We start from the raw sequence: 25,743 nt of genomic DNA on the forward strand, positions 1-25,743 counted from the left end.
TGAATACTTTTGGGGTTAGCTTTTTAGAGCAAAGACCAAGAAACCTGAGAGAAAAAATACGGGAAGAGGAAAAGCCTAGGAGAAGATGGCACAAGATAGTGACAGCTTTTAGACACATGTCAGTGATAGCATAGTTAGATAGCAGAATTAGAGAATGTGACCAGAAGTAGGAAAACATGAGTTACGGCTTGGAGAGCCATACACATTAGTCCAAAAACAAAAAAACAAACCCATTGCCATTGAGTCTATTCCAACTCAAAGTGACCCTATAGGACGAAATACAACTGCCCCATATACCTCCATAATCTTAGAAACCCTACAGCTGTTAGAAAGGTGAGGCAGACCTGTACAGAAGCAAACCCTAAGATCTGGATAGCCATATTTGAAGGTTAAAGATGTCACCTTGAAGGCTAAGGTTTGCCTGACCCAGGCCATGGTGTTTTCATTCTGAAGAAGAATTGACGCCTTTGAATTGTGGTGTCGGCAAAGAATATTGAATATACCACAGGCTGCCAAAGGTGTGAACAAATCTGTTTTGCAAAAAGTATGACCGGAATGCTCCTTAGAAGCAAAGATGGCAAAACTATCTGTCACATACTTTGGACATGTTATCAGGAGAAATCAGTCCCTAGAGAAGGACATCATGCCTAGTAAAGTAGACGGCCAGCAAAAAAGAGGAAGACCCTCAAGGAGATGGGTTGGCACAGTGACTGCAACAATGGGCTTGAGCATAATAATGATCGTGAGGATGGTGCAGGACTAGGCAGTGTTTTGTTCTGTTGTACACAGGGTCGCTATGAGTCAGAAATGACTCGATGACACTTAACAACAACAACAATGGTTAAATGGATGGTTATTGGAACAACATAATCTTTGAATTATGTCATAGATGGATATTTCAGTAAATTCTTTACTGGTCTCTGTGTGCAGTGCCTTCTCCTCTTAGTTTTGAGTTCTCATTGGTAGTAATGTTACTTTCCTGCACGGAAAAGCCACTGCTTACAAGATTAAAGTCCAGCTCTTTAAATGAGGCAAACGTGGCCTTTCTGAGGTGGCCCTGGCCTGCCTCGGCAACCTCACCTTTACCCCTTTGTCATGTACATGTAATTATAGCCACACTGGAGTTCTAGCTTAAACATCATACTGTTCAGGCTGTCATGTATTAGCCTGTGTAATTGTTCTTTTGCTTGCCTATCTGCACTATCCTATTTCCCCTATATGTGTCACTCTCAACTATACATTTTGGTCTTTTATATTCTTGGTTTCTATCTTGAAAGTCCTGTAATTGGAACTTCAGATTTGGATGTTTGTGGTTCTTTGAAAAGAGGCTTGTAACCTAGTTTGGACCATTGATACTGTATTTTGCATTTTTTCCTATGTGAGTTAATGCTGCATTTTTATTCTTAGCAAATAGCAGCCCTTTTTGTAACAGAATCTCTTTATTCAAGGCAGTATACAATTAGGTGGGGTAGAAGTATACAGCTTCTTACAAGCTGCCATTGTTGTATTTTCTTTATAGCCAGAGTCCTTGCCACTATCTTTAAATTATTTGTTTAAATATGATGCAAATTCTATTTGTAAGCCCCCCCCCCAAAAAAAACATACCAAAGCCGTTGTCATGGAGTCAACTTCAACTCATATTTGTAAGCCCCAAGTGGCCAGAGTTTTGCGTTGTCTAAGACTCTGCCCTCAATGCCTAGGGAAACGCCTTGCCCATTATGGGCACTCAGTAAATTTTTGCTGAATTAACCCTCATGTAGTAGTAATTCCTGTAAGGGCCTTTGTTTAATGAAATGCAGTTATTTAACTCTTCTGCATCTATGTATTCACTGGATGTGTGATTTTAGTGCATAAAAGCATCATCCTTGGTTGATGTGACTTCTGTTTCCTCAGTTACCTATTATCTATTTCAGTCTTTGGTCAATAACAGATAGGTTTTGGAAAGCATAGGAGCTTATAATGCAGTTTCCTCGGGAGTCACTTATTTTTCTTTCTTTTGGGTTCTAAGAATTGGCATCTTGTGATTATTATGGTTATAATGGAGCAACTAGCTCATTTGTTCATCTCAGGATTCTAGGAGAACTCAAGATCTTGACAAGGAGTTTATGAGAATAAATCCTGCCAAGTAAAAAACATCTAGAAGCTCTGGTGGCCAGAAGGTTGGCAGTTTGAATCCAGCCGCACCTTGGAAACCCTATGGGATCAGTTCTGCTCTGTCGTATAGGGTTGCTATGAGTTGGAATTGACTTGAAGGCAATGGGTTTGGATTTCTGTATGTGTTGTTAATTAAGAGATTCCTCAGCATCTAATTGCCAGACCCTGTTTAGGAAGGAGGATGGGGGGAGTCTGCGTCAGGGAGTGAGGACAGATTTCCTAGAACTTGTCCTCCCTCTTGTGGACTTGCCTTTAACCCAGTTAAATGCATTTCCTAGCTGTAGTTACTCTTTGAAGTGTCTCCTTAGAGAATTGACTCTGTCAAACACTTGGATATCAGAGGAGGGAAAGCTGTGTGGTGGAATAGAAGAGGATGCATTTTGGTCAGACAGGGCTGGAGTCCACTGCTAGTTCAGTCGCTTTTTAGTTTTGTGATTTGGGGCAAGTTACTTACTCTTTTTAAGCCTCCGTTTTCCCATATGTACTGTCCAGTTAATAATACGGTAGATTCTCACTGTTTGCATATCCCCTATTTGTGCATTTGCCCACCTGCTAACATTTATCTGTAACTCCAAAATCGATGCCCGTGGCGCTTTAGCGGTCATTTGCAGAGATGCACAGAGGGCAAAAAGTTAGAGGTGCCTGAGGTGCACCTTCCCAGCTGACGCTGAACACGGTGACTCTACCTTCTTGTTTCAGTTCTTGCAGTGTGAACAAATGCCCTTTTCAGTCTTGTTTCGTGCCATGTCTTTCCCATTGTTGTGCTTTTTCTCAGTGATTTTGCTGTTTAAAATGGCCCCCAAGCATAGCGATGAGGTGCTGTCTTGTGTTCTAAGTGCACAAAATCTGTGATGGGCCTTACGAAGAAAATACATGTATTAGACAGGCTCCCTCCAGGCATGAATTACAGTGCTATTGGCTGTGAGTTCACTGTTCATGATCAACAATAGATACTAAATAAGGTGTCTATAAACAGAAACACACAGAAAAGTTTATATATTGATTGCATGACGAAAATGTTGTGACCAGAGGCTTGCAGGAACCTAACCTTGTAGGCATTGTCTGTCTTCTGAGCCCTCCCCCTTTTCTCCAAATCAGGAAAATGGGAGGTAATGGGCTGCAAATGACCATTAAATACTCTCTCTGTGGTAATAACATACACAAAGAAGATGCCACAGGATTAAAAACGTGAACAGATAAAATATGTATTGGAAGATGATGGGAAGTGTTATTGATTGCCTCAAATTGCTCACCTGTCTCCCTGACGACTGAACCCAAAGCTGGCAGGTGAAGAACAGATAAAACCATGAAGTCTCCAAGAGTATTTAAACAAACAGTGGGTCAAGACACAAGGACATACATGATAGGTGAAGCTGTCCTTGATCCACACAGACAACAGGGTAAAGGTCTTGTTTTATTTCCACGCAAGTCTAGGGTGTGGAAGGAGCTCACCAGGATTTCTCTGGACTTTGAGAACCTGGGCTGTGTATGTGAGAGAGAGACCAGTAAAGAGGTTCTGCTCTTTCCCTCATGGAGCCAAAGGTCCCTTTTTAGAAGTTATTAGTTATTCCTGAAGAGGATCCTTCCTTCCCTGAAATCTGCAGCTTTTAGGTTGTATCATTTTTTCCCCTAAAGGTATCTGCTGGATGATCCTGACTGCTGGCCAAGTGAGAAGTATTCATTTACACATGAAACAGCTAAGAGTGAGACAAGCCTCACAGAGTGTGTAAGTGGAAAGAGTGCCTGAAGTGAAATGAGATCTCTTCTCCCAGCACAGTTTATGTCTTGATTATCTGTACTGGATTCAGCTTTCTAAAATGCTGCCAGTGTAATATTTCATCTCTGGTCAGTCAGTACTGTTCTCTGGACAGAAGCTTCCTTGATGGACTGATAACATTACGATGATTCTTTAGCCAGATGGCTGGTAATTTTTTACTTGAGGCATAAGTTAGGAATTTGTTTCCCTGAGTAGTCTTAGATACTACTGATCTACTCTGTCCTATTGGATCTCTATGAGTGGGAATTGACTTGACAGCAATGGGTTTGGTTTTGGTTTTGGAATGAGTGAAAAACTGAGTTAGATTTAGATTTATCCTTTTGCAGAAAAGATGTGTTAAACTTGTCTCAGTTCTCTTATGACTGAAGCATTCCCAGGATGCTGTGTTTACACTTTGGTTCAATTGTGTTAGTTCTAAGGCTTGTTTTGTTGTTTCTTTAGACTTGGAAAGAGTGGTCGTTTAATTTTCATTATGCCATGTTAAACTATCTGTGTTTGTATCAGGCTTCTTGGTTTGTGTGCCACTAGCGGATCTGAAACAGCTCTGACAAAGCAATAGTAGCCTGAAGTGCGTGCCTAGGATTTGATTAGCATGATCCTATTTCATCCATCTCAGAGGAAAAAAATCTATCAGTGGTTAAAATCTTTGCCCTTTTTCCCTGTGTGTCTGAGAAGACACAGAATGCAACATAAATTGGTTTAACGCAGACTTTGGAAAAGCAGAAAATGCTTAGCGAGTGGACAAAACGTGAGGAGGTTTGGACAATAATGTTATTATGTTTTACGTTCCATAAGAGGACTTGTAAACAGTTATGTCTGCTTTGTGGCCAGAGGGAGAGAGAGATTGACTGATGTGTGTGATACAAAAGGTTAAGTGCCACCAGTTCTGCCAGGGTGTGACTCATGCTCCTCAGGGCCGCCTGATGCAAGGCCTGGTGCTGCCGTTTCATTCATGTCCGTTGTCAGGGACAGATCGCTGGCCTGCGGTGTGCCCAAGCTTTATTTTTATCTCTGCTTTATTGACAGTAAAAACAGCAAGGTGGTCAGTCTCCCTCGGTAGAATAAAATGCTTTCTTTTAAAACATCTCAGTGCCAAGGTGAATATGGTTTGTTCAAATAATGACTTTAGTTCTTACTCAGAAAAATTGGTATTGGAACACAGTAGATTTTCCTGGTTTCTGAGGTAACTCAGTAGATTATAATCTGGTTGCCATAGCAACCCAGCAGCAGTGGAAATTAGGGGAAGCAAACATTTGAAGAGAGGTATGTTAGTAGGATGCTAAAAGCCCTATCATCTCTTTTCCTGAATAAGTGGCTTGGGGACCAGGAATTGGCCTCAGTGAGCGGACAGGGAAGGCGTAAGTGGATTTTGGAGGGTGGATGCCTGCAGGCCATTCTCTGAATCGTGGTCTGGTGTCAGTGACCACTAAGGAACCATGAGAGACACTTCTTGTAATCTGATGGTCAGATAATGTGACAGAGGCTGGAACATACACCAATTCAGAAATCCCTTTCCTTGCCTGGACTTTTCCACAATGATGGTGAGTTGTGTTTTCAGAACCCTTATTCAGGGCACATTGTCTGACAATTATGAGTGTGGTTGGAAAGAGTATATGAATTTGGGATTGTCAAAGAAAACCTGAGACACAGAGTCTTGGTGTCCATTTTTTTTTTTTTTCTCTCCAGCTAATTAATTCCACAGGCATGTATTATAGCCCTGTCCTTGGGGGTTTAAACAAAAAGCAGATGATTTCTGCTCTATTATAGTGGTGTTAGACTTGGTCTAGAGACTTTTTACAATTTCTTTTCACTGAAGTGTTGCTTTATTCCATTGTAATTGAGTTGTGCTCTGTATTTATATAAAAATAAAGTTAATGATTTTGGTGTTAAAGGAATGACTAAAAGCTCACTTTTAAGAAAGCAATTCAAATGTTTTAATCACTCTGGAGAGCTGAAGGGATTTCCTTCTGAGTTCTTGAGGTGGTGCAGTGTGTGTATACATTGGTGAGAATTTGAAGACTCTTAAGATCATTGATGCAGTTATTGTACAGGACAAATTGCCCAGAAATAACTGTTATAATCCAAAATAACGAGAAGCACCAGGGATGAAGCATGGACATCTTTTCTTTGAATGATCCTGTTTTTTTCTAATTGATGTATTTCCTGACTTAACAAAAATTTTTGATAGCCCAGCAGCGTCTCCTGTGGCAAGTTATTAGAAGAAGCAAAAGACATAGATATTAAAGGTTTAGTTCTTAAAGATGAAATGACTTTCATTCAGGCACTGTGCTAGGCAGTGGGATCTTGTCTATATGGAGCCTATATTATAGGGAAAGACATGCAAGAAAATAACTGCTTAATTAGTTAATTGCAATTGTAAATTCTAGGAAGAAGTAGTTTTGTTTGAGAACATATAATAGGGGATCTGACTTTTCATGAGGAACAAGGGCTAGTTCTTAAGCTGAGAACAACGAATAGACTTTAGCCAGTCAAGAAGGGAGTAAGGTGAGTGGTGGGCAGGGACAGAATAGTCCAGGAAATGCATTGAAGACAGGGAACAGTTGGCTTGGTGGCCGCAAGGCGGAGAGGAGCAAGGCTTGCTCCAGGAGTTCTGAGATGAATGTGGCACTGACATCCCCCTGTGAACGGTGTCAACCAGATGAACATTTTGACGACAGTTTTTAGCTTGGATTATATCCTTTAATACATGTTTAGATACAAATTAGTGATTTTTCCTTTTGTTATCCTGTGATTAGAGCTAAAATTATGAGACTGTTGAAAGAAAACACTTTGTTGTTGCCACTCATAGTCTAGTCTTTTGGAAGTTGTCTTCTAATATTAAATATTTTTGTTAGTTCATATGACTAAAACCCTGCCATTTAGGTAATAGATTTCAAAATTTGAGTGTTGGTGGGGCCAACTTGTAATATTAATTGATTTATTTAATACTGTTCGTTATTATGATCCTATACTCAGAAACTTCTTTCTCCAAACATTTTCCTAAAAATTGCTTTGTATTGTTACACAGTAGACTCATGTGACCCAGGTCAGTAATAGACACTTTGGAAAAGTACGCAAGAGTGTTAAATCAAAACCTTATTTCTTGGTGCACTTTTCAATTTGTTTCTGGTCTTTTATCTTAATTGTTGTTTCTAAATTAGTTAGCTCCATAACATTTTAAGAAACACAGAAGAATTCACTCATGTACTTTTCCCCTGCCTCAAATCTGAACCAGGTCTAAGACGTATACCCCAAGTTTTGTGTTTGTATAAGAGTTGGTGCCACATGCTTCCTGTCTAGTACATATATTTAGGTAATAAAACTGTTGAAGGAAAATCCCAGATGTTCTAGTATTAAATTGAAATTAATGTGTTATTTTGGCAGGTTATTCTCGTTCAAGTTAATCCAGGTGAGACTTTTACAATAAGAGCAGAGGATGGAACGCTTCAGTGCATTCAAGGTAAGTAAGTTTTTTGTAAACCTTCTAACCAAAGGAGTTTCCCTTTATTATTTTAAGGAAGTGAGGTTTTTCTGTGTCTGCATATGATTTTCTAGAAGGAAAGTATATCTTGGATTTTCTTGTTTTGTTTTTTCTTTCTGTCAAATCTAGACTCCTTAATGCTGATTTAGACTTGTGGTCTACTACTCCAAGGGGGAAAGTTAAATACCTCTAATATTTGATGGGATTTTAACTTAACTAGTTTAACTTGGAAAAGCTTGCGATAGCTTCATGTATTATAGAGTTTGATAACCGTGGAAAATAAAGAGGTATTAAAATATCTGAAAACTTGCTCTAAAAGCACCCTAAAATTCCAACTGAAAGTGTGATTTTTTAGATTCACTTTTCAAATGTGTATTATGATGATATCCAAATGATGCTTTCAGTAGTAAAATCTGTATTAGTATTTATTACTTATTGCTGAGTAACATATTACTCCAAAAGTTAGTGAGTTAAAACAACATTTATTCTCACACAGTTTCTGTGTGTCAGGCATTCTGGTGTGACTTAGCTGAATCCTCGGCCCCAGGGCCTCTCAGAAGGCTGCAGTCAGGGCTCGAGCTAGGGCTGTGGCCATCTTAAAGCTTGACTGGGGGGGATCAGCTTCCAAGCTCACTCAAGTGGTTGTTGGCAGGATTTAGTTTTTCATGGGCTGTATATACAGGGGCTTCTCTGTGGGGCAGCTAACAACGCGGCACCTGACTTCATTAGAGTGAGAAATTTAGAGGGAAAGAGCGAGTCACTAGGTACAGCTCACAATGGAGAGGGGCTTTCACAAGGGTGTGAATAGCAGGAGGCAGGGATTATATGGGGCCATCTTAGAAAGCTGCCCGCTAGAGTTCCCAATGATTCATGTCCCTCCCACATGCAAAATACCCCCTCCCAAGGTCCAAAAGTTTGTACCATTACAGTATCAGCTGAAAGTCTAGAATCTCATCATCTAAATAAATTTCAGGTGTAGGTGAGGCTCGTCCAGCATAGTTCCTTGTACAGCTCTTAGGGCAGTTCAGCTAATTTCTAGCCTAATGTGTCTTCTCCGTAGTTCACTTTGGAAAGAAAGGACTTAGGGCACTCTGATCCATATGGAGCTTTGTGTAGGAGGTTTAATCTGGTTCTGTAGCTAGCCTGTAAACACTGCTGTCTGTGTTGGAAGCACTGTTGGTGACAACTTGTTTTGGCAGTGATTGGGGTTATGGAGCAAATGGCAATTGACGTATAATTGAGTTCAGTACTAACTTACTGATTGGACTGGAATCTGATTAGAGGCCTTAATTTTAACACCTGAACTTGCTCACCAATATATAAACAAATAAGGGGAAATGCCCTTTAGTTTCTTGTAATGAGCTGCATAGAAATAATTAATTTTTCTGTTGCCTGACGAAGGAGGGCATTCTGCCTTTCAGTTTCACTACTTTTTTTTGTACCTACAGGAACAAAATTTGGGAAAATTATTTTTGAGAAATGAGTATTTATTTTCATAAATTCAGGACTAATGAGTTATTAATTGCAGTTAGTTAATGTGGGATGATTTAATCATTTTATTAATGCTCTTTTACTGATTGGATTTCTGCGACCATTCATTGTGTCCTTCCAATGGATCTTTGGTGTTGTGAGTTGTTTAAAAGCAAAACCTAGCCTTTGTTGATGAATAATGTGAAGAAACTTTACATCAAGGTAGATAAGAAATATTTTAAAATAGTATGGTATATAAAATCTTCTACCTGTTTGCCAACCAACCAACCCTGTTGCCGTCGAGTTGATTCTGATTCATATAGGACAGAGTAGAACTGCATAGAATTTCCAAGGAGTGGCTGGTGGATTTGAACTGCTGACTTTTTGGTTAGCAGCCCTAGCTCTTAACCACTGTGCCACCAGGGCTCCCTGCCTACTTGCAGTACTGTAATAAAAAGGATACCAGAATCCAATGTGTATCTTAAAAATGTCACACAAAAAAACTGGATGAAGAGCCACTTCATCTTTATAGAATGAAGCTGAGGTTTTTAGTTCAGTAAGAAAGCAGTTGAGCCTCTGGTGCTGACATTGGCTCCCCATGAATTGGCTGGTAGACTGTGTCCTTCTACAGCTGAGAATGTGTAGTATAATTGGTCAAAGAAAATTGCTGAATGATCAACATATATAAAATCCACTTTTTCACGGTTTAACTTGTGGGGACTTAAGGAGTTAGCCTCTCCGCTGCCTTTCTTCTTTAACTTTGAACCCTTGTCAGTACCTGGTGCACCGTGCAGGAAGTGTTGCAAGCGTATTGCTCTGTTCGCAGTGGGAGCTTTGTATTTATTCATGATGATGCTTGGAGATAAGTGATATTAACGCCCCTTCCAGTGATTTCAAAAATGCCTTTGACTAAAGCAAAATCACAGAGCCACTTACCTTTGGCTTTCCTAATCTTCTTATTCTTTGATATCTTCCGAACACCTAGATACTACATGTATCTTTGTTTGAGGCATGGTGGCAACTGGCCCAATTAGTTGAAATGGCATAGGACAGACTGAGAAGGACCTGGAGCTAAGCAGTTTGCTCTAGGGTAGAGAAGGCAGCCTGGCAGGCTGAACCCAGAGTCCAGACCTGTGGCTGCTACTGATATATAACAGGCAGTCACATAGGCAGAAGGCCTTCATTTGAGTTCCAGTGTGAGTTAGTGAATGTTTCACTCCAGGCAGGGAAAGCATAGCAAAGTAGGATGTGGGGATTAGCAATATTATTTGTATAGTTCAATGCCGGTTGTTATCAACTGTATTCTCGCCATGATTAATATCCTTACTATTGCTATTATCAGCTCTTATACTGTGCTATATTCTCTCATTTAATGGGTATGATAGGTACAGATAGGGAAGCTGAGTCCCATCAAGGTTAATTCACACACCTGAAGTCACATAGCTAGAAAGTGGTAGAGCCAGGTTGGCCTGGTATGTCTGACTCCAGAGCCGAAGTTGTTTATTGCCCTGCTCTGTGGCTTTACATCAGGCAAGCATGAACTTAAGTAGAAGGATTTCTTTCCCCTTGGGCACACAACCAAAGCAGGGTGTGTTTCCATTCCTGGAGGGACAGGATTCTGGGCAGGATACCAGGATGGGTACTCAGGTGGCCTGAATGAGTCAGAGATGATTCACAGAGCAAGAGTGGACAGTGGAGACTGGGTCTTGGGGAGTAAGACAGACGTTGTTATCAGAACTAAAATGTACTAGTTTAGAGTGGACTAGCAGACAACATGATGCATGGAGCATTGGTTTGAGACTTCTTAAATTATTTGTGCCTGAAGTCTGGATTGGACCTAGAGTTGAGGTGGCTGAACTTCCTGGTGGGGCTTCCAGCTCCAGCTGCTGGGAGAGGGCTGGTGAGAGAGCAGTGGTATTATATGGGAGGGAGTCTTCTTCTGCTTGCCCTTTGTAAACCTATTAAGGAAGGATCTGAAATTGAGTGATATTGTAATGGAAACTTCTGAAAGAAGCATGTGCATTTTACTAGAGGTTAAAACTAAGAGAACGAAGCTCTAGTTACGCTCTTTCAACACCAGCCAGCAGATGGGGAGGTGTTTTTGTGGGGGGTTGGGGGACTGATGATAGTGGCATTCCTGGAAATATTGAAGTCACATCCATTGCTTTTGCCATGGTTGAAACTGTCAGCCTAATAACTTCGGTATTTCAACGCTAGCCAGCAGGTTAGGGACTGCACTGGGGGGATTAAGGGGTGTAGGGAGAGCAGCTTGTTGCTGTGACTGCCTGGAAACTTGAAATCATGCCATATGAGGTCACCCCCCTTTGCTTGTAGTTGAAGTTGTTAGCCTAATAATTTACTCCCGAGGACATTTATGACATCACTGGAAAGACCCCAGAAGCTCATCGCGATGTCATTAAAAGGCAGTTAGGAAATTGAAAGCAAGTTAATATAGAATATGGTTACTCTGGGAAAAAACAAGATTTTGTTTTCACGGGAATGTCCTTGGTGATAATGAGGAAAAACACAGGAAATATACAATATGCTGTGAAAGCAGATTTCATTTCTAATGGAATATTTCTCAATATTTTCCATGAAACTTGAATCACAGGTCTTGAAGGGGCCGCAGTAGGTCAGAGTTTATTATCACTGGGAAGCAGCCCTCTACCTATGGCATCCTAGACAAAAGAGTTTTCTTTTTTGGGCCAGATGAAATCGATAAAGAACTAATTGTTAGGAAAAAAAGAATCTTAGCAATCAGTGTGAATCCTTGCCTTTACTTAAATTCAGGAATTACTAGAGGGCAGCTGTGGGTCTTCAGTGTTTTCATATCCTCGTCTGAGTGCAGGCTTCCTTCCTGTCCACACATGCCATCTTTTTATCTGGGCCATTTCTCCGCTCCCTGTAAAATCCTGCTGGCTTGCTCTCAGCCAAAACAAATAACCACACTTCCTTTTTAGGCTCTAGGTCTGTCTCTTCCAGAAGCCTTCCTGGACCACTCCCTCCCATTCTGGCCTTTCTCTGAATCCCTGGAGGAGCAGGTAGAGCTAGCACTCTGCAGTCTGGTCATATGTGCGCATATTTCCTTAGCCCTTGAATTTGACTGTGAAATTTAGTTGTCAGAGGGAACAGTATATCCTTTACTCCGCCCTCCTGGTAATACTTACCGACTGGATCTTTGACTGGCTGTGGTAATTACATCAGGCGTGATGATTTTTCTTTGAAGTTTTACTGTTCTTGTGGGAAACTGATGTTTAGTTAAATGCTTTTAGTGGTCTTTATAGTCTCTGTAGAAGAACTTTCAAATTGCATTAATAATCTAAGCTAATCCATTCCCTTTAGAAGAAACACGTTAATGTCTAATGAGCTTTTCATATTATCCCTATATTAATTAATTCATGTAATGAATTTTTATTTGTGTTTTAAAACTGCTATATAAAAATTGTGAACCTGAAGAAAATAGATGAATGTCTGGTGCTAAAGAATAAAACAGATTAAAGTAAAATGCTTATTAGGAAGCACCGTTATTGCTAATCATATTTACAAATCTTTAATTGCTAATTTCTGGGTGGCATAGACAGTTAAGTGCTGAAGTACTAGCCCAAAAGTGGGCTCTTCCAAAGAATCCACGAAGATGTACCAAGAAAGACAGGTCTGGTGATCTGCTTTCAAACAGTCACAGCCTTGAAAACTCTGTGGAGCAGTTCTACTCTGCAGTACATGAGATTGCCATGAGCCAGAATCAACTCGATGGCAACTAACAACAACAACTTGTCCAAAATAATTTAGACATCTTTTATGAAGGTGATTTACTCTGCCAGCTTGTGTTGAGTAGACGGAAACCTTGAACTGACTAAAAACCCATTGCTGTCCAGCCAACTCGGACTCATAGCAAGCCTATAGGACAGAGTAGAACCGCCCCGTAGGGTCTCCAAGGCTGTAATCTGTATGGAAGCAGACGGCCACGTCTTCCTCTCAGGGAGGTGCTGATGGGTTCAAACAGTCTGCCTTTCAGTTAGCAGCCACACGCTTAACCACTGCACCACCAGGGCTCCTGGAATTGACTAAACAACAGCATCATGTGTGGTAGGAGGGAAACTAAGAGGGCCCTACTCTGAGATGGCTTTAGCTTTGATAAAGGTATTAGAAAGTGAAAGGGTTTCCGTCTCTAACTAAATCACCTCAAGCCTTCTTCAGCTCTGAGTTCTCTCCCTGCCCCGTGAGTGTGAGAACCCTGTCATTGGTGAACACCACTGTGCACAGTGGCTCTGTGAATGACACCATTGAGAGCTGTTCAACGTTTCTGAATCTCCCCATTTGTCTCCTATCTCACTTCCCCCCATGTATGAGTCAGCATCCAGAATGCCACAGGGACCTTAATGCTACTTTTTTTTCTTATTTGGTGCTTTAAATGCATTTATTAGACTTGTTTGGCACATTGAACATGAACCTCTCATTCTTTCCAAAAGTTTTATGACAGATCCTAGGGGTCTTTGTTTATTGAGAAATGACATAAATGGTGTCATAGCTAGCGTTTACAAGCTGAAGTAGACTATAATTTCAAAGCAAAGCCTTTCCCTGGGCCACTCTTTTAAAGCAAACTCTATATAAATGAGAAATTCCTGTTTTACTAGCTTTAAAACATAGGACGAGAACCTGTTGCAAATGAAGTCTGTCTTCCAAGGTTGAATTGAAGCCTTGCCTTGGCTTAAATTTGTGAACGATCTTTGATAAAAAAAAAAAAAACATTTGGGTGGTGTGAAAGTGAAATTGTTGTAGCATGAAGCATTCAATCTTTTTGAATCTTTGAAAACTTTCATTACATTAGGCACATAATTGTTATGTGACTGTATTTATTTGTACAATGTCCTAAATGGAAATATTTTTTTCTGTTACAAGGTTAGGACTTTATCAGCATCCTTTTCTACAAAGGAAACTCCCTTGAAAACTCATTCCTTTTGCATGTGAGGAGGTTTGTTGAGGAATCACTAATAAGCTGAAATATTACTTTGAACAATTAGGTTTCACTTGAAAATCTTTTAGAACTGGAAATACCAAGTCTTTTTTCCAGGCCATTCCCCGTGTTCTGTCTGCCCATCTTTCTGATTGATCCAAAGCTGTATTTGGTGAGAGTTAGTTCCTAGTTCTCCAGGGAGGCTCTAAGCCCAAGGGGCTGAGTTCTGGGAAAATCTGAATTATTCTACCAACTTTCCAGCTCACTTTATAACTCTTAAATGTTACCATCAGAGGACAAGTGTAGAAAGCACTTAAAACAGTTTCTGGTTCATAGTAAAAATAAGGGCCCAATAAATAGGAACTATCAGTAAGCTCCAGAGTCCCTGGGTAGTTCCAACGGTTAATGTACTTGGCTGCTAACCTCTGAAAAGTTGGAAGTTTGAGTACTCCCAGAGATGCCTCAGAAGAAATGTCTAGTGATTTATTTTAGAGAAATCAACCACTGAAAACCCTCTGGAGCATCGCTCTGCCCTGACGCACATGGGGCTGCCATGAGTAGGGACTGACTTGATGGCAACTGGCCTATTAATTAACCTCCAGGTCTCCATTATGGCAAGGCATTGAACCATCCTTCAGTTTTTATTGTTGTGTTGTTAGATTCCGTTGAGTCAGTTCCGACTCATAGCAGCCCTGTGTATAACAGAATGAAACACTTCCTGGTCCTGCACCATGCTCACAGTCATTGCTGTATTTGAGCCTGTTGTTGCAGCCACTGTGTCAGTCCAACCCCTCTCTTTTGCTCTACCTTACCAAGCATAATGTCCTTCTCCAGGGACTCATCCCTCCTGATAATATGTCCAAAGTATGTGAGATGAAATCGTACCATCCTTGCTTCTAAGGAGCATGCTGGCTGTACTTCTTCCAAGACAGGTTTGTTCGTTCCTTTGGCAGTCCATGGTATATTCAATATTCTTTGCCTACACCATAATTCAGAGGCATCAATTCTTCTTCAGTCTTCCTTATTCGTTGTCCAGCTATCACATGCATATGAGGTGATTCAAAATACCATGGCTTCATTTAGGCACACTTTAGTCCTCCAGATGACATCTTTGCTTTTTAACACCTGAAAGAGGTCTTTTGCGGCAGATTTACCCAGTGCAGTGCATCGTTTGATTTCTCGACTGCTGCTTCCATGAGCATTAGCTTTTATTACCTGTCATTTAAAGAGGAGACCTGCTGGTGCAGTGGTAAGCTTTTGGCTGCTAACTGGAAGGTTGACAGTTCGAATCCGCCAGCCGCTCCACAGAAGGAAGATGTGGCAGTCTGCTTCCATAAAGTTTACGGCTTTGGAAAGTCTATGGGGCAGTTCTGCTTTGTACTGTAGGGTCAGAATCAACTCAACAGCGACAGGTTTTTATCTTATTAAAGCATTTCAGGGAAGTCTACCTGAACTTGAGCTGTTAGGATTTTTTTCTTGTTGATGTTTTCACATTTTAGTCCTAATGCTTCAAAATAATATGCTTAAAAACTGTGCAGTAGGGATTTACCCATGTGCCTTTCAGGCTTGTTAAACAATGATTAACATGTCAACTCTGAAGATACCACTGCATGGAGTTCTTTAAATGTCCCAGATCTTGGCTTGTCAGATAACTCAGAACAGCAAACAGTGTCATGTTACCTGTTACCTCAGTTGTCTGCCATGTTTTATTTACAGCTTGTAGTCCTTTAGTTCTTGCTTTATTCTTTCTGGTTTTTTTTTTGGCTCTTGTTCTTACACTTACACCTTGAAATGGAAAAGCTCACATTAGAAATGTCTTTAAAGTGGACTGGCTGAGTTCTCCAAGGGGAGGGGTCAGATCTTTGTCATCTTTGTACCCCAGTGTCTGTCTAGTAGACATCAGGCATTCAGAATAAAGGAAAGCCATTCCTAGTAACACTGCTAAAGATTCATGTAGAAATGATTGTAAAATTTTCTTAGTTAATTCACAGAAGGTTTTAATTTTTCTTTCCTTTTTTATTATTGTGTTCAAGTAGTTAAGTTTGGTTATTTTTACTTTCAGTTCCTCAAATTAAGGTGATGAATGAAGGCCTGAGTATGTTTCAGATAGCAGTAATTCTGAAGACATCCAGTTCCTCTTCCCTCTAAAAAGCGTGAGGGAATGATTATAATATTTATTCTTTGGATTACTTTTATTTTGGGGGGAGAGGGTGTATGCTGGGAAAGACTTTGGAAAATACTTTTAAGGCTATTTAATAGTAAAAGGTACACCAATTCTTTGCCAGACTGTATTTATTTTTTGTATTATTAGTAACTATTTTAATTTAGGTTAATAATATCTTATTATTAATGTTTCTTTGCAGTAAAAACTATAACATTTATCTTTAGAAATAAACTCTATTAGACCCAGGTATAGAGTACACTTTAAAATGTAAATGAGCCTGGTTACTGAGTTAAAGGAGGCTGCTATGGGAGTTTTTCACTTTCTTCATTAAGTATAGTTGAAGGAGGGAGGTGGTGAGATAGATGGCGGAGAGGGGCAGGCAAGAGGTGAGAGCCTGGATGAGGGCCGTGGTGGTGTGGATGTGGAAGCAGGAGTGGGTATTAGAGCTGTCGAGGTAGTCGTGACTTGGGTGACCAGTGGTGACAGTCACTGAAGGGAAACAGAGAGGGATGAGTCTCAGGTGGTTTTTGCGTTATCAAGATGTGCATTGGATGAGTTGCCGTATATTTCCCAAGACAGGTAGAATATGATCTCTTAGAAAAATTTCCACCCTGCAATGTAAATGATGGTTACTAAACGTTTTGTACTCTTTCCTACTGGGCAGGCATTGGGATTAACAAAGAAGGATGTCGTTGTTTTTAACTCAATATTTTTCCTACTCCTTAACTTGAGTGTTCCCTCTCTTGAGGACAGCTTTCCCTGATGTGGAAGATACTTCGTACAGTATTTGTGAGGCTGTGAAGACAGCTGAGTAAATGAGGACTATGTTTTAATATGTCTCTTTCTGGACTCATCAGAAAATGGAGAGAACTGACCTCAGGATTGCCCACATCAGTGGAGTTTCCTTTGGGACTCTGGTTTTGGGCTCTTTGAATATGCCCCACGTTTCTTGTGTGGTTGGATGTAACTTTCTTGTGGGCTCCTTTTGCAATTCGGACTTTTTAAAAAAGTATTCAAGTCTTTTGTCTGAGTTAAAATTGGAAGCATTCCAGTTTTGTGGTATCTTTTTGGCTGTAGGAATTTCCACATTTTTATTTCATCAATAAAACTTCCAATTATTAGTAAATTACAATTTCTGTTCCAAACTGACAGGAGGAGGAGGCCTAACATCAAGGGAAGAAAAGTCTTTGGGGATAGGGATGAAAACTTAAAAAGATCAAAATATAAGCATTATTCTTAACGTATCTGAGTAAAATGTTATTCTTTGTTAGAAGGCTATCAGGTGAATTTTATGTTTCCCCTGTTTTGCAGTTCTCATTAAAGTAGACACACATACTAATAGAATGTCAGATTAAAATCTGTCCTTTTCTTGAAGGGTCAAGTTGTCGAGAGTTGGATTATTTTGGTGTCTTTGTACATCAGTTCAGTGTGTTTTATGTTAGATCCAACAGCGTGAATTTTCTGTGCCTGCTCTACTGTGGCGTAAACAGTGTGGAGAAAACAAGGACTTTGGCACATCTAGAACTTGCCTCTTCCTATTGAAGAGAAGCAGTTGTTGCAGGTAGTATAAATCTAAAGGCTTATTCTTAAATTGTCTTTGTGTGTAGGCATAAAATAGTCAAAGAATGTTAATACAACATAGCAGAAACGTGGCACTGTTACCCTCAGAGTTAGAAATCAAAACCTGAGATAAATTATTCTTAGTTCGCTGTGGAGAATCCTTTTTCTGTAGGCCAAGAGTTCACATTTTGAGTAGCATATTCTTTGCTCAAGGAAAATGATGAGTCTAATATCTCAAAATTTTAAAGCTGGTCCCATTAATGTAATAGTTTGCAACTTGTGCATCTCAGAATTATCTGGGGGAACGTTTAAGGAATGCTCAAGCCCATCTCCAGAGTAACTGTAGGGGACTGTGAGATTGTCTAGGCTTAGGGGAGTTGTCAGATTGTAGTACGTATTAGTAATTTTTTTAAAAACTTCCCAGGTAATTCGGATTTGCTGCAGAGGTTGAGACCTGGTGGTTAAACTAATCCTGAAGATAACTTAAGAAAGTCTCACGCTGTGTCCTCCCAAGTACATCACACTGCTTATGCTGCATACCTGTGTCTGTTCACCCAGGTTGATCCTCTTTAGGAAGTTGTGCAGTTTTGTAAAGTGCCTAAAGATCTTTTATCTGATATTCATATACTTACTAAGCAAGTCTTTGTTGTAGTTGTTTATGTTGAACCTGTTAGTTCAAATTGCTCTTTCACTTCTATAAACTTCCAGAAGTAATAAACAAGGGTCATCAAACAGAAATTTGTAATTATTCCTCTTGGTAGAGGAAAAATTTATTTTACCTGTGCTTGGATATAAACACAATAGCTCAACCATTTTAAACTCATAAAATTCGAAGTTGATTAAAATAGGTAAGATTGTGCAGGGTGGATGGAGTTGAAAAGTAAGATGAGAGCATAACCATCTTACAACTGGCTGCTTTTAGAAGCTGATGAGGTGCTGTTAGCTCTTTTCCCGTTTGGCTTTATGAACTAATTTGGCTGGGACTGTTGTTTTCCTCTTCATAGATCTAGCCCAGTACCTTGAATGGAGTAGGTGTCCAGGAAGCACTTTGATGATTGACTCAGGTAGTCCTCTTCAGTACCTGAATCAAAGGTGTGACATCCAATGTCAGACCCTGCCCGTTACCAAAAGGTAGACCCTTGGTTCTCAAATGGTAGCAGGAATCAGAATCACCTGGAAGGCTCGTTAAATCACAAATTGCAGGCTCCATCCCCAGGTGGAAGTCCCTAGATTCAGGTCTGGGTAGGACCTGACCTGATAATTTATAATTGTAAGGTGATATTGGTGTTCTTGGTCCTGGAATTATGCTTTGAGAAAAACTGGGGTAGGAGATTGATTGTTGGGGTGGGAAGCACTTGTCAGAAAAGGGATTTATAGACGAGTGCCCTAAAGTAAAAGAGAAAACTCTCAGGATTAAGTCTGGCCAGAAAATGGACAAGAGGGAAAAATTCCATGGAAATTCAGAGAAAAAGAAAGGATACTTGGCTTAAAAAATTCTTCAACTGTAAGTTCAAAGTTAGAATTTTTTTTTTTTTTTGCCCGAATTTATTTTTTTCCCTTCTTCCTGCCAACCACTCTGTGGGAGAAAGATGGTTCCATAAAGATTATAGACTTGAAAACCCTATGGGACAATTCTGTTCTGTTCTGTAGGGTCGCTATGAGTCGGAATCAACTTGATGGCAATAGATTTAGCTTTGGTTTGGCTACAGTTTTAATGAACTGAGATCTGGACAGGGGGCTCTGTTTTTAAAGGATATGTTTGTATAATCTTTCAGTTTTTACATCTCCTTATTCAGTTGCTATTTTATCAAGAGTTAGTTTTTTCTCCTCTGTGCCTCAATTTCTGCATGACGAGAGTAAATACGATGGCCAAGGATATCCTAGGCATGTTTAAAAGTTTAATGAATAGTATTGTGTGGTATTTTTGGGGATCACTGAGGTAGGAAACTTAAGCAAATTGTGAAAAATATTCTAAGTAGATATTGTAAATAGATAAACAATATCACACTCATTTGTTTAATGAGCAAGTATACCCCTTCCTCCCAGTCAGCTGAGTCCTAGTAAAAGAAGAAGCCAAAAGAGGTTAAAAAGTAGGTGGACTGACATGGCAGTAGGCTTCACTGTGTATTCTACAGAAACAAGAAGATTTTAAAGCATAATACTAGGAGGAAAGGAAGTGACTCAGAATTCAAAATAGACCGGACTCCACACCACTGAAGACCTGGAGTGGAGGAATGGTTACCTACAGAAGAGAGGAGAAGCAAGCCACGAGAGGCAGTTGAGGTAGTGGATGTGACTCCACAGTAACGTAGAAAACAGGATTATACTTGGTTTTCACCCCACTGTGGATGGGGCGGGGGGGACCATTGTAGAAGTTGAGAATGCTGCGCTGTGTTCTCAAAATCTGATTTGAGGTTGAAATTATTGATTTCAAAACCGATTATTAGTAATCAAAGTTACAGCTCTTGAGTTTTCTCCTCGTCTAAGGGTGAGTTCTGCCACTCTTCTGTGGGTTGAGCTCATTGATCGTTTTTCTGTTCTTCAGTGCACCTGTCATGCTGGTAGCGGCAATTAACATTCCTCAGAGCTGAACAGAGTGCCAGCCTCCATCTCAGATGGAACTGAGAACAACAGGTGCATTCTACCTGTTCCTTGGCCATACCCAGAGCAATCAGAAGGCAAATAAAAAACAGACTTTGAAGAAAATGAGATTCTTTAGAATTTGAGCCAGAGTGGTGAAAAGTAGCTCTGGAGAATGTATTTAGGAGACATAGGAAATGGCTCAACAGGAAGGGCGAAATAGCCTTACTAATCTGGCCTTATTTCAAGTCTGTTTCCCTTAGAAGATACAAGTTCTTTAACTATGCACCTTCCACAGACCCGTTTTATGCACCTTAAAAAAAATTTTTTTTATTGACTTAAGTTGACATCAAAGGCTGTTGGACTAGAACTCATAGAGTAAAAGTCAGTTGATTATATTCTTCAATTTTCTCTTCCCTTTTAAGTGAAAACACACACACACACACACACACACACACAAACACAAAAAACAAAACCCTAAACTTTCCAGCTCTGGTAAGAGGAGGTAAGTTTAACTTCCTTTCCACTCAGTATGGGTCTGTTGATGTTTTGAGTGAACCCCTCAGGGCCTCAATTTGATTCCCTGTCTTCAAAAATAAGAGGATGGGCCAGATTATCTCTAGAATTTTCCCTGTCTCCCGACTTCTCTTTCCTCTCTGACCTATTCCTCTAAACTGCTCTGCCATTTATATAGCCCTAATTTTCGGGAAGACTAAAGCTTTATGTTTAGAGTGTGGTTTATAGGTTCGAGTGTGGGCAGATTTCAAGAGCTTAATTACCTAGGATTTTCTGTTTGAAAGTGTTATTATTTTTTTTTTGAAACTAAGATTGTTAAATTACCATTTGGGACTCTGAATTTAGGCACTACCTGAATTTCTCTAGGATTTTATTAGCATAAATTATCTTGACTAGCAATCAAAAAGGAAGGAAAATTACCCAGTTTATTTTGAAGGGTAGTGTTATCATGAGTATTTAGTTTACATTGCACTTGAATAAAACATTTGTGGATTTTACTTTTGTGTCATCTTATATTTATAGTATTGAATTATTTGTGAATGAAAAGAATTCTAAAGACTTGAAAACTTACCATTTCTTATCCTGGGTATTCTGTCTCAGATGAAGGGTCTGTATGTGTCTTGGCTACTCTACTCCGATTGTCACCTTCTTGTCCACTAAATTGGGTGAGATTATCTCGCTGCTTCCTCTCCTCTCTAAAACATTATGCATGATTGTCCTTTTTGTGTTGCTTTCTTAGGATTATTTGCTATTATTTCATCAAATGTGGGATCCTGTTGATGTTACAATGCACCATTATTTTAGATATATTTACAAAAAAAACAGTTAACATCCTGTTGATTGTTAACACGTATCCTTTTTTCTCGAGATACTGAAATGAACAAATGTAGCTTGGAATCAATGAAATGTACTAATCTAATTTACAGCTTCTCACCTAGATTTAATTAGGGCTTTAAAAATCATAGATCTGGCTTCTTTTCAGTTGTAGAAGTATGTCTAATTTGTTCAAACATTCTCTTCAAAATATGTGCTTGAAGATGGATATGCAAATAAGAACCTTTTGATGCTTTTTGTTCATTTTAACTTCTTACCAAATGTCTGTCTCCTTAAGCCAAAAAACTTCCTTGGTTTTTGGTAATTGTGTGTGTGTATGCATCTTTATATATACATACATAAACAGAGTATGTATACACAGTGTGTATGTGTGTGTTTTTTCGGGGCGGGGGGGAAGGACCGATACCACCACTTGAGTCTGTTCTGTTTTGTCTAACCCTTTGGTAAAATCTATACTTTGGGTTACCTTTCTGTTGTTCATTCATGTGTTATTTACTGTTTTAGTATTATCCTATTAGAAACAATATAACCCAGTTCACAATCATATGATGAGCTTCTAATAGTTATATGGAAAATATTTAGCTTTATTTATTTCCTCTGTCTTCCCTTTTTTTGTGCCTACCGTGTCATCCAAGAGATACGTTACCTTTGGATCTAGACCATCTGCCTCTCAGTACTTCCTTTGCATAATAACTAATTTATATTTATTCCAGATGTATAAGCAGTGTAGTGTATGAGAGTTGGTAGTTACTATATTTGAGTTCTTTTCAAGATGCTTTCTAGTTTATCAGTGCATCAGTGCATTTCTCTTCCATGAGAAGGTTATGGATTTATGTAAAGCTACAGTTGCTAATTAAACTTGAAACATTTGTTTGGTTTTCAGTAAATTAATAGATAACAGACTCTAATAGATTTTCTCTCTTCTCCTTAAACAGAGGGTTGGTAGTATCCATGTAAGGATACTCAGTCCCTGTGTGAAGACCAGGTTTGATGAAATAGTCGCTTAGTTTAGATGGGGGAAACCCTGGTGGTGCAGTGGTTAAGAGCCATGGCTGCTAACCACAGGGTCGGCAGTTTGAATCCACTGGTCACTCCTTGGAAACTATGAGGCAGTTCTACTCTGTCCTATAGGGTCACTGTGATTCGGAATCGACTCCATGGCAGTGGGTTTGGTTTTGGTTTAGTTTAAATGGGCTTCATTTTTACAAATGACTGAGAATCAGAAAGGCTCCTTTTTATATCACTAAATCTCTAAGTGGCCTATGGCATTTTGGTTTTGTTTTGGCCACTAGTTCCTGCTCACAGAAAAGTTGGTGCCAAAGTCACATGAGGTCTCTTGGCTTTGCAGGATTTACTTCCTTTTCTGACTTGCCCCTAATGCCTCTATTCATACAGACTCATCTTAGAAGCTTTATTGATCCTTTCGCTTTTGGGTTTATGTGCGTGGTGTGTATATGGGGTACTTACTCCTTCTCTCTAAATAGTAGGTCAGTGCCTATCAGAACTCTTAAACTTGGGCTGCCTTCCTGTCTTCCCAAAGGGGAGGGAAAAGGTTTCTGAGAAAAATCGTGTCTCTTCTTTTCACAGATTTCCTGGTCCAAATATGTAGCAAATTATGAAAGAGCGTGGGAGGCCTGCTCTTACAAGCATATTAACCTTAATCAATGTTGGTTTACGTGAGCAAGACGGGTTTCTGGATCTCATTGAGCCAGCCCCATAAAATATGGTATTGTTAATTATTCGGTATATCTCTTGGTACAGGACAGGGCATTTGCTCCTTGTCATGAATCCCTCCTCTGAGGTATCATGATACACCTGGCATGTCGTATTTGTTTACAGTATTTACTGTGTGTGTTTAGAAGAAAAGACCCATAGTGGTTGGTTTTCTGTGTCAGCCCTGAGACCAGGTTTTCCAACCTGACTCACAGGTGTTGGGACTGCCCGAATCATTGGGTGGGTGTGCAGAATTTCCTCTGTCGGACCCAGGAGCCAGAAAGCCACGATGAAGTTTGATTTGGCTTGTGGCAGTCTTTTCCAAATATGAATTTGGACGCAGTACAGTAAACCCTCTAAGAAAAGAAGGCAAAGGGAAGGAGGGAAACAAATGAACTCCCGTAGTTGGATATATTTGGGGGAACATTTAGAAACGGAGCAACTCTAAACCATAGTTTCGGTGTCTCCTCTAAGCACATGTTGCTGTGGTACCCAGAGGCTGGCCCTTTTCTCCTGGCTCAGCATGCCCTTCACTTGGGGGAACCAGAGAGACGGCCTCCGTCCTGGGTGTGCTGCATGCCGACTTGCCCCAGACAGTCTTGAATGTGACCTGGCAGCCAGCGCTGTTTCCTGCTGACGTGGCCTCCCACAGCCGAGCAGAACAGAGCCGCCTCAGTGTGCTGAGGAAGGAGCGGGCTGAGGGATGAATCACCCACGGGATAAGGAACAAATTAAGAGGGAAAGCGCCTAACTGTTTAGGTTTCCTTATAGATATACTTTAAAGACGCCTTTCTTATAAGAAGGGAGGAGGATGGAGACAAACAGGAGTGAAGAATACTACAAGAATAAGTGATTTGTTTGGCCAAAGGCAGGGTTTCTTATCAGCAGGAGTTAACTTCTGGGGCAGACCCAGTCAGTCTCAGACATCTGCAGGGATGCCTTCCTTAGAAGGCCAGACTGGGCTGCATCCTGAAGCCCGCCTGAACCATGCTCTCGTGGAGGTTGGTGGGAGTGTGAGCTCGCAGGTCACATCCTGCAGACAGCATGCAGACAGATGTTCAAAAAAAAGCTGTAGTTTGTGTCTCGGTGGAAAAGGCTCTCTCAGCTTAGTAGGAATGGGAGAAATACTCAACCAAAGTGATAGGGAGAATATGGAGCCCATCCGACATTGGAACAAATTTCTCAGTTTTTAGTTCTTTCGGTCCTTTAGGCTTCTCCTGTAAGCTGCAATAAAAACCTAGACTAGTTGCCATCGAACCTGGCAACCCCATGTGATTCAGAGTAGAACTGTGCTCCATGGGATTTTCATGGCTATGACCTTTTGGAAGCAGATCACCAGGCCTTTTCTTCTAACGCATCTCGGTTTGACCCACTAACCTTTAGCATTTAGCCATTTGTGCCACCCAGGGACTCCTGTAAACTGCAGTAGGCCCGTCTCATTGAACACTCTACTCTGGAGATGGCAAAACAGTTGAATTTCCTGATTTTCCTTACTTTTGTTACAGCATCCCTTTGTGTGGTTGCTGCATGGCTTTTTGGTATATGATGTAATCCTTAGTTCCCAATGTGCCCTTTATCTATATAATTAATTTGCTCTTTTATTTTGGTGGATTGTTTATGTGAGACCACAGAACAAACCTGGGATGGATTGTGGCCTGGCATACAGATCGTATTTCTGGTTCAGCTTTGGCCTACCTGGCCTCCCTCAAGTCTATTAAATAGATGGACTTAGAAACAACTTTGGAAATCATGTATATATTTTCCAGTGTTCCCCTCCTTTGCAGGCCACTTCCTTCTATTGCTCCCCAAATTACCACCCTCAGCACAGTAAATAGAACCATCTGCCCATAGCAAACAAATTCTTAGGAAAAGCAAGCAAAATAGAAATGGAATGGAGAGGTTCGGTATTAAATGTATAATAGGTCTACTTGCATTTTAAGTCATCTGATATCCTTTAAAAGACACTTTGATTTTCATAGACCTTTTTTCATGGGTAGAATTAGAAAGTTACCTGTTATCTTTGACGGTGTTTTGTTGCTGTTATTGTAGGCTAGGTTTACATTTCATGAGGGGCTAGAAACTGTTGTCTGTTAATCCTGTTTCAGTGGAGAAAGGGGTGTATATGTACTATATGCTTTTTCCCCAGCTCCTACTGGAAACAAAAAAAATGTCCAGAGACTCTTTTTCCAAATGTTCTTCGTAAATCTGTTCTTCAAATAACAGCTGTGAGTAGGAAGCCGTGGCAGTGGGGTGATCATTCTTTTGCGTGATGGTCATGAGGTAATTTCTGCATTATAAGTTTTCAAGACCCTCTTTAAGTGAAACTTCAGAGCCCTTGCAAAGCCACATTACTGAGTCTCTTTGCTTCATTAAAAAAAAAAAAGTTATTAATTTCATGTATTTTACTGTCATCAATTGTGTAATATAATAGAAGTGGTTCAAATAAAAGAACTTAGGCACAGTGGTTATAAGAGCTCGGCTGCTAACCAAAAGGTCAGCAGTTTGAATCTACCAGCCTCTTCTTGGAAACTATATGGCGG

General features: G+C 40.1%; 1 protein-coding gene across 4 annotated transcripts in view; it reads left to right on the plus strand.

Moving 5' to 3' along the window:
- Nucleotides 1-25,743, plus strand: part of FNDC3B (fibronectin type III domain containing 3B) — a 391,122-nt gene that overhangs the window by 109,068 nt on the left and 256,311 nt on the right. For all 4 annotated transcript variants that reach the window (XM_064275476.1, XM_064275474.1, XM_064275478.1 and 1 more), the window contains exon 3: nucleotides 7,316-7,391. In XM_064275476.1, the coding sequence (XP_064131546.1) occupies nucleotides 7,316-7,391 (76 nt within the window). The remainder of the gene's footprint in view (nucleotides 1-7,315; nucleotides 7,392-25,743) is intronic.

The sequence above is a fragment of the Loxodonta africana genome, chromosome 23, assembly GCF_030014295.1.
Source record: "Loxodonta africana isolate mLoxAfr1 chromosome 23, mLoxAfr1.hap2, whole genome shotgun sequence".
NCBI lineage: Eukaryota > Metazoa > Chordata > Mammalia > Proboscidea > Elephantidae > Loxodonta > Loxodonta africana.